The sequence below is a fragment of the Coregonus lavaretus genome (genome assembly GCF_964263955.1).
Source record: "Coregonus lavaretus genome assembly, chromosome: 10".
NCBI lineage: Eukaryota > Metazoa > Chordata > Actinopteri > Salmoniformes > Salmonidae > Coregonus > Coregonus lavaretus.
The window spans coordinates 35,963,124-35,982,623 of NC_139997.1; the positions used below are offsets into that span (position 1 = coordinate 35,963,124).

General features: G+C 41.7%; 1 protein-coding gene and 1 pseudogene across 2 annotated transcripts; one reads left to right on the forward strand and one right to left on the reverse strand.

The window, feature by feature from the left end:
* Positions 1–574: 574 nt before the first annotated feature.
* LOC311136306 (ceramide-1-phosphate transfer protein-like) lies at positions 575–3,861 on the forward strand (annotated as a pseudogene). The gene is made up of 2 exons: positions 575–648; positions 3,395–3,861. The product of its transcript is annotated as a ceramide-1-phosphate transfer protein-like (transcript).
* Positions 3,862–12,206: 8,345 nt separating this feature from the next.
* LOC311136038 (sodium/potassium-transporting ATPase subunit beta-2-like) lies at positions 12,207–19,021 on the reverse strand (the record flags this gene model as incomplete). Its single annotated transcript, XM_084170103.1, has 8 exons — positions 12,207–12,374; positions 12,593–12,688; positions 13,008–13,034; positions 13,622–13,681; positions 13,965–14,170; positions 14,276–14,380; positions 14,582–14,710; positions 18,931–19,021. The coding sequence occupies 8 exons, from the start codon at positions 19,019–19,021 to the stop codon at positions 12,207–12,209; spliced, it is 882 nt and encodes a 293-aa protein (XP_084026229.1).
* Positions 19,022–19,500: the final 479 nt, after the last annotated feature.

Sequence of the window (19,500 nt, forward strand, 5' to 3'; positions counted from 1 at the left end):
AAAAAATTACAGACATCTACATGCTTTGTAAGTAGGAAAACCTGCAAAATCAGCAGTGTATCAAATACTTGTTCTCCCCACTGTACAGGGGGTCAATGTGTGGGGGTACAGGTTAGTCGAGGTAATTTGTACATGTAGGTAGGGGTAAAGTGACTATGCATAGAGAGTAAACAGCGAGTAGCAGCAGTGTAAAAACAAATGGGGTAGGGGGTGTCAATGCAAATAGTCCGGGTGGCCATTTGATTAATTATTCAGCAGTCTTATGGCTTGGGGGTTGAAGCTGTTAAGGAGCTTTTTGGACCTAGACTTGGCGCTCTGGAACCGCTTGCCATGCAGTAGCAGAGAGAACAGTCTATGACTTGGGTGACTGGAGTCTTTGACAATTTTTTGGGCCTTCCTCTAAAGGGGCCAATAGAGAGACCGAAACAGACACAGAGTGGGGGGACCAGTGAACTCACTCGCATGAGGAAATGGCAGCGGTATGGATAGATAGAGGCTGGCAGGCATTGTGGCATATTCAGTGGGAGAGGGGAGAGAAAGAGGGCCAGGCTGACTCTCACAGCCGTGTGTGAGCATGGGGGTAAAGGGCAAGGCTGCTGTGGCCACCGTGGTTCTACTGCTCTTCCTCGGCTCCATGTGGCTCCTTGAGTAACATATCTGTCTCAAGCCGACACTGAGGGGAGGCTGTGTGTGTGGCTGAGCACGTGTCCGGTATAGTAAACATTCCATGAGTTAGCCAGCCTATGTAATGTAGCTTTATTGATTTACACATGCCTCACTTGTTTGGAATGTATAGAATAATATCACATTGTGCCTGCTGACCTAGGAATCTCTAGACATTTTTATTTCCTCTTGTGGTGGTTAGGTTGCTGGTTAGGCTGGGTCCACACCACCACATCCTGCTACTCTACACAATAATCAGGGCAAGCTTTGCCTCTTTTCTAACTTCATCCAGCACCGTAACCTTAGTTGCAGTGAGGAAAACATACACTTAACAAAGATATTAGAATAGAGAAGGAGATAGGAGTGAAGCACAAATAAACATTCAATTTACAAGCAGTTAACTGCTGTTCATGCTGCAAGGATGTGTACTGTCAATTGAAAATGTGTCATACACAAGTTTGCAATAATCCATTTGATCTTGAATCTTATTTAGATCAAAAGGGTGGCCGGCCTATTGTCATGCGTCTCCCATTATCACAGATGTCAGTCTCATGATATGAGACGGAATGTATGAGTGATCTAATAAGCCTTTATTACCCCCATCAAGTACACATTGTCACTGAGGTCATGACAGTGTATGATAGCTTGGTAGAATGGTCAGAAAGAAGGACATAGTCTTATAATGTTATAATTATAAATCATGTCTGTCTAACAGGTTTCCTCACTATTCTGAAGGATTAGGTGTTTTGGTTGCACTTTATTTTACAGTTCAGAAATGAACAGGTATTAATTTAGAAATGACATTATTAATTGTAATTACCGTGTGCTAATTATATTGTGACATTCGGGCAGGCTACTATTTTTTTCACTGGATTGCCTATTTGTGCATGCGCTTGTCTGTGCATAAAACATTTTTATGGGCCTAATAGTAAAGACGTATTTTAACTGTAAAAATGTAGTACCTTTATCGGCTGTCCCCATAGGAGAACCCTTACTACTTGGAACCAAAAGGGTTCTACCTGCAACGGTTATTCAAAGGGTTCTCCTATGGGGACAGCTAAAGAACCTTTTAAGGTTCTAGATATCACCTTTTTTTCTAAGAGTGTATGCAATCATTAGATATCGGAATGTTGTTATTTGGTTGGGTTGTCAACTAAACACAGTTCAATATTACTTTTGTAATATAGTAAATAGGCTAAAGTTAAGGCTATCTTACAAAGTAATGTAACAGTATTTATTTAACCTTGCAACGCCAGGGTTGTGAGTTCGATTCCCACGGGGGCCAGTATGAAAAATTTATGCACTCACTAACTGTAAGTCGCTCTGGATAAGAGCGTCTGCTAAATGACTAAAATGTAAAATGTAAATGTAACACATCCATGGCCTCATTTTGAGTTAGTCTACAGTAACGATAAATGTATTCTAATGTAATCATAGACAGTGTGCATGTTCAAGATAGCATGCAAAGGTCACAGGTCTGTGGAGATCTTCATAATTGCTGTGATAATATGCACAGAATCTTGAACAGCATTGATCACTTGCACTATGTACTTTTAATGTAATCTCAACTACAATCCAGGTCATTTGGTTGCGCTATTAGATTAAGCACAGTGATAACACAGTAGCCCTTTCCTGCAGTCAAATGACCTAAGGCCTCATGGGTGGAATGTTATTAATTTTTTTCGTAATTCCATAATTAATAAACATAATTATTTTTTAAATGCAGAAGATCCGGTGTTTCTATGTCAAACGGTTTTGTTATATTTCAGTCTTCTGTGATGTATATAAAGTGTAATATTGGGATGCAAACTCAAAATGTTATACATTTCAACTCTATACCTGACATGGTACAGATGTCTTCTTTTTTTTAAGCCCATAATCATGTGTGAGGTGTATACTTTTGTTTCAAAGTAGATTTGTTTAAGACTACCAATAAACACTCTGTGTGACCCTGATTTAGCCCACTGCAGTAAAATATTGTATTCCCATTTGAACTTTGTTGTGCTTTTAAATGGTTAAAAGCGCAGTGATAACACATTTAGATGACAACTAAACCAAAAATCAGACATTGTTTTTCCATTGGAATTTGGTTGTGCTATTAGATGGGTGAAAGCATAGTGATAACACATCAGAAATTCAACATACTTCTGGCTGTCTTTTTGAGTTGGTGAATAAAGTTTGAAATGTCATTGATCAACATCTCAACCAAATATTACCCTAATTTCAACGTTGAAATTACGTGGTGTGCCCAGTGGTGAGTAAAAACATTGTAGCTTACTCTTAGAAGTCTTCTTTCTCTTTACAGATGGACATTTGGATTACCAATGGGATTATTGTCTTACATTTTACAATTAGATAAACAGGGTAAATCAACGAGAGACAGAGAAGTATGGTGAAATACAATTAAAACAATTCTAAACTTATTTGTACAGCTGGATTTTATATGAATGGATTCAATAGGGATAACCAAATGTACTCAAATTAATCTATTGGTCTCTTTTTTCTCTCTTTCCCCCTCCCTCTCCATCACCCGTCAGGCAGGACACACACACACACACACACACACACACCAGATCCCAGCCTGGCTGAGTAAAAGGGACATTCACATCCACTTGGATGAACCAGGGTGAATGAACTCAAATGGATGGGGGCTGTGGGAGTGGTGGATTATTTGGGCTCTGTGTGGTTGTTGTTTGGTTCTCTCCTCTTCCTATTCCTCCCTCTGTGACAGGTTCATGGAGACTCTTGGTCTGATGGTTGGACTAATATCTCAGGAGATTGAAACCAAAACCTCCATCATCCGCGACCTGGCCCTGCGGGAGGCAACTAGCAGCCGGGGCCTGGTGGACTTCCAGCAGATGACAGACTCCGGGTCTCGTACTCTGCTCCGGCTGCACCGGGCCCTGCTGTGGCTGCAGGGCTTCCTGGAGAAGCTGGCGGAGGGGCCTGTGGGCAGCTAGCTGCGGAGCACCTCTGAGCTCTGCCTTGAAGCCTATCAGCACACCATGGCCCACCACCACTCCTGGTTCGTACCCAGGGCAGCAGAAATAGCCTTCATCTCCATGCCTGAGCGGGGTGTGTGTGATGAACCAGGAGATGGCCAGGATGGTGCTGAACAGGGTGGTCCGGGCCATCGGAGAGGTGTATGACAGAACTCAGAGGGCCCGGGAGGAGCATGGCATGCTGGACCTGCCGTAGGAGAAGGGGGGGGGGGGGGGGGGGGGGGTTCTGTTCCTGAGAGACCAGCCACATCTGGACATTACAGTAATACTCTTTTCACACTACTGAGTCGAACCAAGCTGAGCTGTACTGCGCTGGCATGGTTACGCATCCACAACAGAGGTTGAAATCATGCTGGATTGGACCATGTGAAAATAAAATAGAGCCAGCACAGTATGGTTCGGGTCAGCACAATAGTGGGAACTAGGTATTACAGTCTATCCCCTGGTGCCTTGTTTCATATGCTGTACTATCAACACACCATCTACTATCAGGTTAAAGTTCACAAGCAAGAATAATGAGCTGCTCAAGTAGTCATGAGTGAGTGATCCTAACATAATATGCCATTTAGCAGACGCTTTTATCCAAAGCGACTTACAGTCATGCGTGCATACATTTTTGTGTATGGGTGGTCCCGGGGATCGAACCCACTACCTTGGCGTTACAAGCGCCGTGCTCTACCAGCTGAGCTACAGAGGACCACTAACATAACATAGTTAACCAAATTGTATTAAGGGCCATATGACCACAGGGGCCATATGACCAAAGTGCAGGTAAAAACAATCAACTAAAGCTAAACTTCGTCTTCATTGTACAATTGATAAGTCATTGTCATGTCACTGTTTGTGTGAGATCATGTAATGGACTTTTTTACACTGTTGGAAGACAGGAGACCATATGAATTATATCTGGTTGAAAAACAAGTCTAACTTATTAGGTACTGTTGTAAATTAGGATGATGCTGCCAATGTAATTCCATAGGTCAGTGATTGTTGTGAGTGACTGATATGTTGATGCGTAATTCGGCATTGCCATCGTTGAATCTGAGGCCAATCCCAAGGCAAAGGACTTTATCCATGCCCGACACTGTCATTATGTAATTTTGAATATTTTCTAGGGCTGCTGTACACATCAGATGGACATTATTGATCACAATGTAGTGATTCACTAGGATCTTAGCTACTGTTGTTGTCATGGTTTAAGTACGTTTAAGCATTCCTACAAATTTTACACAGTACAAATAATATTTTTGATATGTTAAAATGTTCTAAACGAATCTCTGGCTTGAAAAAATGAAGCAATCACACAATGATACGCAGTGGTGTAAAGTACTTAGGTAAAAATACTTTTAAATACTACTTAAGTAGTTTTGGGGGTATCTGTAGTGTACTTTACTATTTATATTTTTGACTACTTTTACTTTTACTTCACTACATTGCTAAAGACAATAATGTATTTTTTACTCCATACATTTTCCCTGACACCCAAAAGTACTCGTTACATTTTGAATGCTTAGCCGGACAGGAAAATGGTCCAATTCACACACTTACGAAGAAAACATCTCCGGTCATCTCTGCTGCCTCTGATCTGCCGGACTCACTAAACACAAATGCTTAATTTGTAAATGATTGTTGAGTGTTGGCATGTGCCCCTTATACTTTTACTTTTGATACTTACGTATATTTAAAACCAAATACTTTTAGACATTTACTCAAGTAGTAAAATTACTGGTTGACTTTCACTTTTACTTTAGTCATTTTCTATTAAGGTATCTTTACAAAAATGTATGCACGTATGACTGTAAGTTGCTTTGGATAAAAGCGTCTGCTAAATGGCATATTATATTATTATTGTTATACTTTTGCTCAGGTATGACAATTAGGTACTTTTGATCTCCTGTTGCAGTACTGGACTATTTCCACTAGAGGTCATAGTGCTGTCCTACAGAAGCACAGCACTCTCACTGAACCCTGAATGCTTACAACAGTGAGTGACAAAGTCATTTAAATGAGCATTTGTGAAGTAATCACTTCTACCTCACAAGCACTCACCACTGCTTGGACACACATGCTGTGAATGGCATAATGCCACCATTTAAGAGATTTTTGAATGTAAGCTACAATTACTTTTTGACCTCAGAATATATATTTGGGAATTAACTGTAATTTAAAAAATATATTAATAACCACTAAGTGTCTGACTGTAATGTGATGGTTAGAAAAAATGAAAAATGCTCTTGAGATTGAATATGGAGACAGAAATATTGCTTTAGGCTGTTAATGGAAAGAGTCTGAACAAGCATTCAGAGAAAATTAACTGTAGGTTAATGTGAAATGTGGACGCCTAAGCAGGATTGCAGAGCACCATGTGCATAAGTAGAAAGTACATGTAAATCACTGTCTGTGAGTCTCTCTGTGTGTGTGTATGTGTGTGTGTGTGTGTGTGTGTGTGTGTCTGTCTGTCTGTATGTGTGTGTGCGCGCGTGTGTGTGTGAGAGAGAGAGAGAGCTGTTGCATGCACAGTATATCAGCCACTTGCGTTACACTTGATCACACTATTTTAAACCCGCAAATACCTCTAATGCCATGTAATCCTTGCTCTCTCTCTGTTGTCCTCCACTGGATCCCATTCCCAGAAAGGATGAACGGAATGAGAGAAGCAAGGAGAGAGCCAAAGGGCATAGCGTAGAGGAGGAAGTGAGGGAGAGAGAGAGAGAGAGAGAGAGAGAGAGAGAGAGAGAGAGAGAGAGAGAGAGAGAGAGAGAATGTGAAGGGTGGTCAGAGTTGAGGTGAAGGTCAAAGACTGGGTGTCAAGTTCTGTTATAATCTTGTAAAGTGGTCAGGGTAGACGAGTCAGAACCACTATGACATTTTAACATCATGAAGCACTGTCCAATCTGAGAACAGAGTCAGAGTCTGACAGTCAGACTCTAGCACATTTACTTATCTTGTATATTTTATGAAAAAAGTGCTCAAATGTAGTGGTTTTGGTTAATTTGTTTCGAGGTTCATATTATACATTGTAACTTAGGTGATCTACAGTACAGGCCAATGTCTCCCATGAACGGTATTTATGCTCGGGGTACTTGGCTAGATGACATGTCCTGAGGTCAGGCTAGGTAGGTGGCCATCAACTGCCAGAGGAGAGCAGAGAGCAGGATACATAAGTGTTGAAGGAGATGCATAGGGATTATCATGGTGAATGAGATTACATTAGATTACATCCATCTGCCTGACGCTACCTCTTGACTCCACTGGTCCTTTACTTCCGCTTTCCCCACTAGGTTGAAAATAGAATGTTTCCCCAGAGCCTCACTTCATCTTTATACAAAACCAGTTTGGATCATCAAATAGTTTTGTTAGATTGCTGTTGACAGTACAGAACTCATTGTTGAAGTATCTGTCTATTGACTTGTGAATGATTCTGTTACAGCCCACATGAACCCATGGGGCGGTGCACAATTGGCCCAGCGTCGTCCAGGGTAGGGGAGGGAATGGCCGGCAGGGATGTAGCTCAGTTGGTAGAGCATGGCGTTTGCAACGCCAGGGTTGTGGGTTCGATTCCCACGGTGGGCCAGTATGAAAAAATAAATAAATAAATAATGTATGCACTCACTAACTGTAAGTCGCTCTGGACAAGAGTGTCTGCTAAATGACTAAAATGTAATGAACAAATACTATAATATACCATGGTATAAACACTATAGTATTCATTGTAGTGTTTTTTCAGACTATACTGTAGTTTACTGAAGTATTAACAGTTAGTTAATGAAAACTGTAGTATATACTATAATAATTAACATAGTGTTTTTACAGATTGTAGTATACTGTAGTATTTACTATAGTGTTTTTGCGGACTGTAGTATTTACAGTAGAGTTTTTGCAGACATTACTGTAGTATTTACTATAGTGTTTTTGCGGACAGTAGTATTTACAGTAGAGTTTTTGCAGACATTACTGTAGTATTTACTATAGTGTTTTGTTTTATTATCTTTAACATAGAAGTGGAGACTTCCTCCTTCAGGAAACCTACTAGAGAAATACTGCGGTCTGGGGTCTGAATGGCTAGTACTTCTTTTTTATATATATAACCTATAGGGAACACTATGTTCTATACTTGGCATGCAGGTTTCTCACTTATGGGTGGCACAAACTGCAATATGGGGGAGAGGAATGGGCAGGGTATATGCTAATTGAATACTGTAGTATTAAAAAAGTGTAGTGTTTTTGCGTACTGTAGGGTTTTTCAGACATTACTGTAGTATTTACTGTAGTATTCTACAGTATACTACACCATTCTACAGTAAGTACTACACATGATCGAGGGATACTACAGTGTGTAGTATAGTAAATGTATGTATGTAAATGTATTCTACAGTATACTACACTTTACTACAGAATTCTATATTAAGTACAGTAGTATTTTATAGTAAACTGTAAAGAAATGTCATGTGGGAGACGTCTCCTTTTACTCTGTCAAGTCTTAGAATAGATTAGCTTCCTCTTATGTCAGTGTTATGTTATCCTGTAGAGGGTATTCTATGTCTGACTGACTGACTGTGTGACTGAAGGAAGGAGGAGGGTAGACAGACACACTGAACTGAGACAATACAATTATATAAAATGATGAAAGGGAACGAAACAGACAATCTGGTTGTGTTTCCTTCAATCACGTTTATTGATTTCTCTATCATTTTTTACAATGAACAGGAGCAAAAAATATATATAAATACAATAACAGCAAAAAAAGATCCAAAGAGAATAGAATTATCAGCCATTTTCATTTTTGGGTGAGACTATCCCAATGTGTTTCAAAGGATTTCTGCCTTAGATTGTTTTGAATAAGCTGTCTGATTCAAGATTGTCTTTAATCAGGGATACAACTTTTTTATGTTCTTTTCAGGTTGGACCTTAGTGAAAAGCTGCGTCTTGCGTCTTCACAAGTGAGTTTGAAACAAATAGGTAGTTCACACTAGTTTGCCACATGCAGTGGTCACAGGCGAGTATTGTACTGTTTCAGTGTAGCTGATCAAACCAAGATGATACCCTTCTTCATCTCATCATACTGTGGCCCATATAAAGACATGCACAGTTCATCTGAAATAAATAGTGGAGCGTTCATCAGTGCAAACATTCAATACTGCAAGGTTGAAAACAAAATAGAAAAAGAAGGGGTTGGACTGAAAATAAACCAAAAAAAAGTTTTCTACATTCAACCATACTTGGTATGTGTTCAACCAGAGTCAAGAGTTTACAGCTCAAACACCTACCAGGTAGCACCCCTGTCTTATTACAATCCAAAGCTAATACATTATTTCCTCTTTACAACAAAATAACAATAAAAATACTTTATCTCTTTTGAAAACAAAACTGTTAAGTGTTTCTATTGTTCAATCTTGAAGATGTGCATTGGCAGACATATAACATTTGTGAACATAATATTTCCATGTTCTTTCTGTTTTCTTCCTCACTCTCTTGATGATTTATGTTACTATAAAGTTGTTACAGCCATTCCAATAATAAATACATCATCAGCAACACAGGAAATAAATATATTGCTTTTTTAAGACGTCTCCAAATTATCATATAAAAACAAATATATGGAGATAACATTAAATAACATTCGGCGATACTGGTGAACAACAAATCTGTCCACCAGGAGGCACTGTTGTCATTTAGTGAAACCTGCTCCTTCTGTGTGTAGCATTATCTAAGAATAGGACATCCTTCATCCTTCATAAATGAAACCCTTTCTCTTAGAGATCTGTGGTCTGTAGTTGCAGCATGATTATTTCATACTGTTAAAATGATAATGAATATCTTTGGTTGGAGGGAATGTGACAGGACTACTATTGTATGCAGAAAAGAAAAGCATTCATTTTACAATTGGAATATATCCACATACATGTATTTGCGTGGCTACACACATCATGGATACACACCATGGATACACATTTACTTGTAGATTGAATTGTGAATGGAATGGGCTCATGGGACAAAACATATTGTGATACAACATGGCAATACATGGGTCACATGGATAAAAACATGTTAATAATAATATAGACCTTAAAATAACTGTAGAACCAAGCACATACCGTAGTCATTCCTCACCTGACATATTTTAACAGAAAGGGTGGATGATTCTATATGTGTGTGTGTGTCTGTGTGTGTGTGTCTTTGTGTGGACAAAAGAGAGAAAGGGGGTGGTGTTGGGGGGGGGGGGGGGGGGGGGGGGAGTGGGGGTTGACACAAGAAAGAGGAACTACAAAGAGAGGATAAAGTAGAGTACCTGCTCTGGATTATCTGACCAGATTAAGAGATTACAGTGAAATCTCAGCATGCGAAGCAGACTGAGTGGAGCAGGAATGCTAACGAGGAAGTAGCACTGTTCACTCCATTGTTTCACAATGTCAAAAACAAAGACTATTGGTAGGCCACATGCAACATGCATGTTCAGCTTGGAGTGAATTGACTTTGTTCAGTCAATCATCAACGTGTATTATACAGCTATCAAACAAAACCGATTATTTATATAATGATTATTATTACACTGTCAAGTCTTGACGATGATGATATTACTGAGGCGCAACTTCAACCAAAATGAAGGAGAATGTATTGATATACACCTTATACTGACTGAGAGAAGAACAGGCCCTAAAAGTCAACCCAACCCTTAAACTGAGTGAACAGATGCTAGTGTTCTAAAAGTGTCGCTATGACGTCGTAGCAGGATCAGAGTCACATTGCCACAATGTCACAGCCAAGGTTCAGCAGCACTCGCTCAGATCCACAGATTCCTCAACTGATAGATGGGCTTTTCTCATTAGGTGTACCTAATCAAGGGCTGGATTCAATAAGTATTGCCGAAGTTTAGCGTTACGGATTGAATCCAGCCCCAAGTCAGCAGCACATCCAGGGCATCTGTGCGCCAGCACATTGACCATCATGCTAGAGCAAGTTCATAAATGCTCTTGCACATGCTCAACTGTAGGTGCTTTTAGATATAGTACAGCCTCCAACTACAAGGTTGGTTGGTCTGTTGCACCCTTTTTAAAGCAATGTAATGGCAGAGAATCCTACCAATATAAAAATAAATCAAACAAATGACCGTTATCACCAAACCAGCCTTCCAGACATTCTGGCCGATGTACTCAGAGAGGTTGGAGACAGCCTTCAAACTAAGATGCACTATTACAGCAGTAACATGTCATGTACAACTGATGAAGTTGGTCCGACATTTTTGAATATACATTTAAACAAACGTAGAAACAAAACAAACTCTCTCTATATTTTTCCTTCTCCACAGAACCATAAGCATCTCCTCTTCACAAGAAAAACACAAACCAGTGCAAATCAATACAAAATAGAAGAATGGCATCTCTTTCTGATATGTACAGGAGCATATCAATAGATGCGATGTACAAGCAAAAAGCTATGAACAAACAAACTAGCCCTACGCCTTGAGCTGTAGGAATACAGCTGTGAACATAAACCATGTAACAACGTAGTGTAAATTGATGTTATGGAAGCCTAATCCGATTTATGACTATGTGCAATTCAAGTGTTTATGACAAAATAGTCCTGTTTAATGTGTAGAATGTGCATGATGTGTCACTCTTAATGAATATTGCACATTGCATATGCAACTTCCCGACCTACAGTATGCATTCTGTCTTGCAAATGGAATTTGGTCATACAAACAAACATACAGTACATACTCACACACATACATACAAACATACACACGCACACACATACACAGACAAAGGTCTTGACCTCTATAACTCCCCATGTTGGAGATGCTATCTTCTTATGGGTTAAATTGGATGATCACTGCAGAGTGCAGTGTGGTCCCTCCTGGTGGCCAGCAGTTGAACATTGCCTTGTTTATAATTCACACATAGCAGAGCAGAGAGCTGAGACATGGGGCCTCCCACCTTCTTAGCACACTAAAGACAATACACACATGCAAAATGACTCCATCTCTGCATTCATCCACAAAAATATGTTTTTTCATCATATGTTTTAGCTGTTGGATTATTTTTAAGTGCAACAAAATAGACATACTGATATAAGATTATGATATATAAATAGATATACACGTTTTGTATTGTATTTTGTGTATATTCGTATATAGAGGGGCACTCTATAGGGAGGCAGCAATGAAGGAGCAACAATAAACTGGTAAGAGGCGTTGCTTCTCCTTGCAAACTTTGAAATCATACATGTTTATGTCCACTCTATCCCCTAGTTAGTCATGCAGTATAAATAGACTTCACGTCAAACTAATTTACAGAAAATAATCAAAGTTCACACACAGAAACAGAGACAGAATTACCACCCTTTTACTCCACCATTCTGACATCATCACTCCACTGGACATACAATGCCCGAAATCTAGGGTAAATGGAAGTTGTAAACATGTTCTATTCGTCAAACGGAGGGTGTTAATTCTGTTATCTGTCCCTGTATGTGTGTGTGTACCTGTGCACAGAAGGTAGAGGTGGGTGGGCATGTTAGCGAGAGAAAGAGAATGTACATTTAGTTTTTAGTGTTGATCCTCAGCTTGAAAGACACTTTCCCAGCAAACTTGTCTCTTTCACTCCCAGGAGGAATGTTGTTGGAGATGATCCTGCACTCGATGTTGATGTCTTCATTGAGGGTCATGTTAAGGAACTTGATGGCAACCAGCGGCTGGGAGTAGTTCACCTGGGAGTAGTTAACATTTTAAAGATATTGTTACAGAAGCTTTCAGAATTCTTTTTCAGCAACATTTATCTATAACGTGTTGAAAGCACAGGCAAAATAATGCGTAATAACATTAGAAATGACATTGGAACACTAAGATGAGTTCATCTAACCATAAAACAGAGGTTTATAAGTGATGATTTCTGAGTGTTGGCAGGTTGGTATTGGAGGATTCTCACCTGAGCTTTCTTGCCATAGTAAGGGTAGTACATGAGGTTGAAGGTACCATTTTCAGGGTAGTACGCCACCTCTCCAATCTTATCAGAGTCTTCTTTCTGCAGGGGCAGAGGATCAAGGCCATTAGTTAGAGCATGTTAGACCATGTTCTGTCGGAAGTGTGTGGGCGAGCAGGGAAAGACTGCCCAATCTGAAGAAGTGGATGAGCTTTGAAAGGACACCATGACAATTAGAGTAGACTATTTATTTACATTTACTTTAGCCATTGAGTCTACCTGTATATGCTATGCAATAAAGCTATTGAACCTCTATATCTTGGAATATAAAAAGATGAGGGTACTAGTGTAGCACTAGCAACTATACACAACATATCTACTTCTCTATCTGTCACAACAGTCACTACAGTGGCACCCTTACCCATTCATCTTTGCCAACTTTGTACCTCTGAGAGTGGAAGGACAGAATGGATGGTAACAGAAAAGAAAAGAAGAGAACAGCAACAACAACATACACATATGGTATGAAATGATGAAATGACATTGTATCATGCAACACAGACACAGACATAAAGGAAGGTAATGGGGGACATAGATGAGAACAAGAGACATGATGGGTTAATTCTGAGAGAGAGAGAGAGATAGATAGAGAGAGAGAGAGAGAGAGAGAGAGAGAGAGAGAGAGAGAGAGAGAGAGAGAGAGAGAGAGAGAGAGAGAGAGAGAGAGAGACCAGAGAGAGAGACCAGAGAGAGAGACCAGAGAGAGAGACCAGAGAAAGAGAGAGAGAGACAAGACAGAGAGAGAGAGAGAGAGAGAGAGAGAGAGAGAGAGAGACCAGAGAGAGAGAGAGAGAGAGAGAGAGAGAGAGAGAGACCAGAGAGAGAGAGACCAGAGAGAGAGAGACCAGAGAAAGAGAGAGAGAGAGAGACAAGACAGAGAGACCAGAGAGAGACCAGAGACCAGAGAGAGAGAGAGAGAGAGAGAGAGAGAGAGAGAGAGAGAGAGAGTAGGAACTGAAAGAGAGAGAGGCTCACCTTCGCTCCACAGGTGACAAATGGAGCCTGGCCATCCTTTCCTGGCAACATCCCAATGACCTAGAATACAGACAGACAGACAGACATGCGTTAACCTGGGAGTTCCACCACCATCCCCACTTCATCCCTCCTTAAAGCGAATCCATTCAACTGATCATTGTTGTGATTGTCAATATAACAATATAAAAAATTTCCAACATTGTTTGTACTTAATTGGTATGATCTCTTCCAGGCTCCAAACCATTTACATGACTGCTCCATCCCCCTCTCCCTTACTCATCTCCTAGCATCACCACAAGTTCTTCCCTCCCCAGCCCCCCTCTACTCTCTGCTTCTCCCATACCCGGTTCAGCTTGATGATGATGCATGGTTTGCCAGCCTGGTATCCATAGGTATGGTCATCGAGGCCAGAGCATTCTTCTAGAAAGGTGCGGTTGAACTGGCAGGAGCGCTTGGGGTTGTTCTTCACATCACCACTGTCTGCCTGAACAAAGTACTGGTCCGGTGTGCACTCTTCATTCTTCTCAGCCTGCAGAGAGTTGTTGTAGGCTGGATGGGAGAGAAATACAGTTTCACCATGTTGTTTTCTATAATAGAAATGTAATTATGTGGCGGTAAAGAGGCAGAGACAAGCTGACAGACAGACAGACTCACGGGAGAGGAAGTTGTCCAGGGTCTTGGCGTACATGTCCCAGCTCTCAGTGTTGTGGGTGTTATAGATGATCTCCATCGCCTCTCCCCTGGGTCTGATCATCATGCCTGCAGAACAGAGAGAGAGAAGATGGGGAGGGCTTTTAGCCTACATCACATGGATACTAGACTATGTGTGATTGTTCATGGCTGGTCCTGGCTATACAGTAGCAGTTGTGAAGAGACTTGTCAAAATGTTACCTTGAATTCTGAAGTTTTAGTGTATCAAAACCTCTTAGAATGTGGTATTGGGGTGTTAGTTCATCATACCTGGTGTGCCAAGCCTGTCCTGCCAGGTGGGTTTATGGTCATCCAAGGTCTGCAGCATGACGTACATGGTGAGGCAGAACATGCCTGCTAGGAAGATGTAGAACACTAGGTAGAACAGCAGGATGAGGCCTGAGGAGGGAGACACAACCAGCACACAGATACAGCATTAACATCATACTAGATCATAGGAAACGGAACATTCAACAAAATAGGGCTATACTCAAAATGACACTCAATTACCTATACAGTGGGGTTATGTCAGATTATGGACATTCCATATTTCCCACTTATACGGAACAGGGTGCCATTTATGATTTGCCCTATGTTATAACAAAGCCTGAAAAGCTGAAAAGTGAAAAGGTAATGTAGAGTAGGTGCTATGTTGTCTATGATCCAAGTCATTATTTGGTCACTTTCTCTGTATTTATCACACTATACCACTCTCTCTGTATTTATCACACTATACCACTCTCTCTGTATTTATCACACTATACCGTGCCAACGATCAAATATGTGAAAAGATACAGGAGGTGAGGAGTAATCCTCTTTACCTCAAACTAGAAGCCTCTACTTCCTTCTATAGTATATATATCTCTCTATCTATCTCTCTCGCCCTCTCTCTCTCTCAAACACACAGTACACATTTTTATAACTAGAAAAAAATATGTTTAATGGATATTGAATATCTATCTATTTATGGAAACATTAATTGGACATGCACACTTCTCCATACATGTCTGAACTCACACTACCGACAACACACAACCTGCACATAAAGACACACGTCCTCCCCCCAGTCTTAAACAAGGCTGATTAATCCAGGATTGAATGTCTGGTCTTTGTCCAAATTAATTATCAAGTAACACTAACAATGAGGGAAAGAGCCGAGATGAGGGGGAGGGTAAAATAGAAGGAGAGAGGAGTGGTGACAGAAGGGGACAGGGGAGGAGGAGAGAAGACCCCTGGAGATTAGGGCAGGGGGTCAGGGGATTAGCTGCCATGTACAGTATCCCACTGACACAAACCGTATGGAGACCAAACCAACACGGTAACATATCAGCATTGGGCCCAAGGGAACGGGCAGCTATTGAACCATTCTGTTGGGTTGATAACATAAAATCACCTCAGCTGCTAAACATTATATGGTCATACAGGATGTGAGATACACAATTAGTGTATAATATAATGAATAAAACAGGTGAGTTGACTGAGCCTATCAGTAGCCCTCCTTCCCTTCCTCTGCCATCTCAGCATGGTCACCTGAGACCAGTCCTGGGGTGTAGGCCTGCTGTGTCTCTGCTAGATGGGCCCCATTGTGGAGCTCCACACCTGGGCCCTGTCAAAGACCACCATGAGGGCTTCCTCTGTCAGCAGGCCTAGAGCTGTGTGGAGCCATGGGCCTCACAGCGCAGCCAGGCTTACAAGGATCCATAACCAAATAGCAAGAGGAAGCTCCTCCATGGGATAAAGTTGCAAACACCAGAGCTTCTTGGTGAGTGAGAGTGAATGTGTAAGTGTGTCTGTCTGCCAGTCCCCAGGGTGAGGGGATCTACGTAGATATGTAACCTTATAGAGAGGAGCGTAAGATGAGAGGAGAGCAGAGCGGCATCCTGTGGGGTAGGGTGAGATGTGGTGAAGAGAGATAGGGAGCTGTGGTACATAGTGTGTTGGAAGGACAAACCCTGCTGAGTCATCACAGATACGGTACAAGCCCTGGGTCTAGCCCTGGCTCTGGTCCAACCAATGCCGGGAGGGACTATCATCAGGGAGGGGGACCTGACATTATTTATCTGATCTAACATTATGGGGCGTCATGGTGACCACAGATACCACCCATCCCTATGGGGAGACAGACTGGGTGTTGTGTGCAGACCGAGAGAGAGGGTCAAGAGGAGTGTAGAGAGGGTCACCTTCCCCTGGCCACACCAGGAGGGTGTCCAGTTCACTGGCTGTCCTGCCTGACCTCTCATCACCATGCCCTCTCTCTTTCATTCTTCCTCTGCCTCTCTCTTTTCATCCCCCCATCACAGGGAGAGTTGAAAGCAAAGAACAAAATGGCGGGGCTTTCCCTCCTACAATGGCAACATGGACGCCTTTTAAAAGGTGTCTCTTTTCTTTTTTGTTTGTTTGATTGGGATAGTGTTCAAACGCAGTGGACACTGTTTTGAAGCTGGGTTATCAAACAAGAAGCTTTGAATGGAAAAAGTGGTAAGGATAAAAGAATATGTATGTGCTATGGCTGTTTTAATATTCATGTACTTTTGAAATTGCCCATGGATCTAAGAACTATTTCCATAATTGTGCGACACACACACACAAACACACACACACACACACACACATACACAAACACACACACACACACACACACACACAAACACACTTGCATTTCCACAATGAACAGTAGTGCCACCCTGATTAGGCTGATTTTCTACCCCATCTAATCTAAGCAGTGTGCGCTATCAGTGGAAACAGTGTCCATTACACTAGCTAGAGTACTGTGTGCATCAGATTGGTGTGGGTCCTCTATGTCTCCATCTTTGTTCTGTGGGCTGTGGAGGAGGTCAGGGCTGATTAAAAGAAAGCTGCATGTAGACTAGCACCTGGATACCTAGATCACCTAGGCCCAGACAGGTAATGAGGATGTACTAAGTTCAGGGACCATGTATAGGCTATACACGTTTTGGCTCACTACAGAAATAGCCTAATTAGCAAGCCTTAGAGAGCGCAGCTTAACCAGGCCACCAGTCCTCAAAGCATATGGGACACACTGAGCTGGATGAAGGAGTGCATTCTGGGAAAATTACTGCATAGGAAACTACAGTCAGTGATCACCCCACTCAGTAGGCCTATGACTTACATTTCTCTCCATTCATGAATATCTTAGCAAGGGCACCATTTCTTGTGGAAATGTGAAATGCTAGGTATGTGTGTGTGTGTGTGTGTGTGTGTGTGTGTGTGTGACATCTCAAATCATTGCATTTACATTAAATGTAATCAATTAAAGGGAATGTTCTGAAATGTATACAGTTTGATTGGACAACTACAATTGATACTCGGCTGGCCAGCCAATGAAGTCATTAGATTAGGATTAAATCCTGCACTGATTTACTCACACTAAGAGAGGGGAGGGCTGGGGGGTTGGAGGTGATGCAAATAGAATGTGGCCCTCGGCTTTAACCAGATTAAAACGCCTCAATGTCATTAGAAAAGAGCCATTTGAAATAGTTGCAGGTTATTAAGGGCGTTGAAAAAGTGCACAAGTTATAATGTTGTGGTCATCTCTTAAAATCTCAGATGTTAGACTACATTACCATATCTTATTTCAGATCTTGTCAGTGCAGATTATCGTGCTGATCTTGACACTTAGCAGATGATACAACTTTAGTCTTATCAATTTGATTCTTCATTGAAACAAAACCTGCATTGTAACATTGATTGCAAATAGCCTATAGTTGAACTGAATGCCGCAAACCCACTACATTTGCGTTTTGTAAAGCCTATTCAAGTTAATAACAGGTCAGGCTAATCAATTCTGACGCTATTTGAAGTAACAACTGGCCCTCACATCTCAGGAAGGGGTGCTCTGCGCCAGAAGACAGATTAAGTAAAGATAATTAAATCTAAAGAGGCCTACTGTAGCCTTTAAAAAGTAGGCTACAGCAGAGAATAGTATTAAAATGGTGTGCACTGGCATATTAATTTCATATATTGGCACTGCCTCCACCCTTATGTCCAGACGCATTGCGCAGGAAAACTAAGTGGCATAAATGAATAAATGAAAGAGAATAATGCCGGCAATCCACACATAATGCCGCATTTGAATGTCAGCACCGCCTTGCACTGGACAGCGACCAATCTCATTAAGTGATCGCTGGGGTGAGGCAGCGGCTTCAAATTGCGCATTGAATGCTACACTTTGTAGGCTAGGCCAGCCTACACACATTTTACATTTCTGCCTGGTCACATTCATTTACTCTTTACGCATTAATAAGTATTCAAGCAGCACAATTAAAGGGTGCTCATGACATCATTGTGAAGCCTGCAGCTAACTAGAAGGTGCTGCGGACCTGCTATTTTGCAGGGATGCGCAACTCCAGTCCTCCGGGGCCTGACTGGTGTCACACTTTTGCCCCAGCCCCAGCTAACACACCTGACTTCAATAATCAACTAATCATATTCAGTTTAGAGTGCAATTAGTTTAATCAGCTGTGTTTGCTAGGGATGGGGGGGAAAGTGTGACACCACTCCGGTCCCCGAGGACTGGAGTTGCCCATCCCTGTGTTAGAGGTAGAGGGGCCATCTGTGCTGCATTGCTGCAGGCGACCATTACTAGGTAGAAGACTCACCCCAGCTGCTCCCTGTCCTGCCACAAAATTCTCGCGTCCTGGAGTTCCATATGAAGTCCTTCCAAGTGCTCTTCTCAGCATCCTTTGACATTTTGCTAGATTTCTTTAATCCACGGACTGTTACCGGGCGTTATAACCTAATGTAATAGGCGTTTTGGTGAGATGTTAAATATCTTACTCAGATAGGCTGCAGAAAGTCGTTATCGAGCGCACAAATGACGAGCTGTTTGAAAGAAAAGGATGAACAATCCGGCGGCTCCGTGCTACTGTATCTAATTACAGTCAATGTATACTAAACGACGGTGGTGTTGACACTACACTCAGCACAAAACCGGTATCTGCCCTCCCCCAGATCTAGTTAGCATGCCGCAGAGTTTTGATGAGTGATGCAGAAATGTAGTGATACTGCGGTAAAGCTCTCTCTCTCTCTCTCTCTCTCTCTCTCTCTCTCCCCCCCCTCTCTCTCTAGCTCTCTCTCTCTCTCTCTCTCTCTCTCTCTCTCTCTCTCTCTCTCTCTACCAGCCTCTCTCTTGCTTACCCTCACTTACCCCTCAAGCATCACCCCTCCCC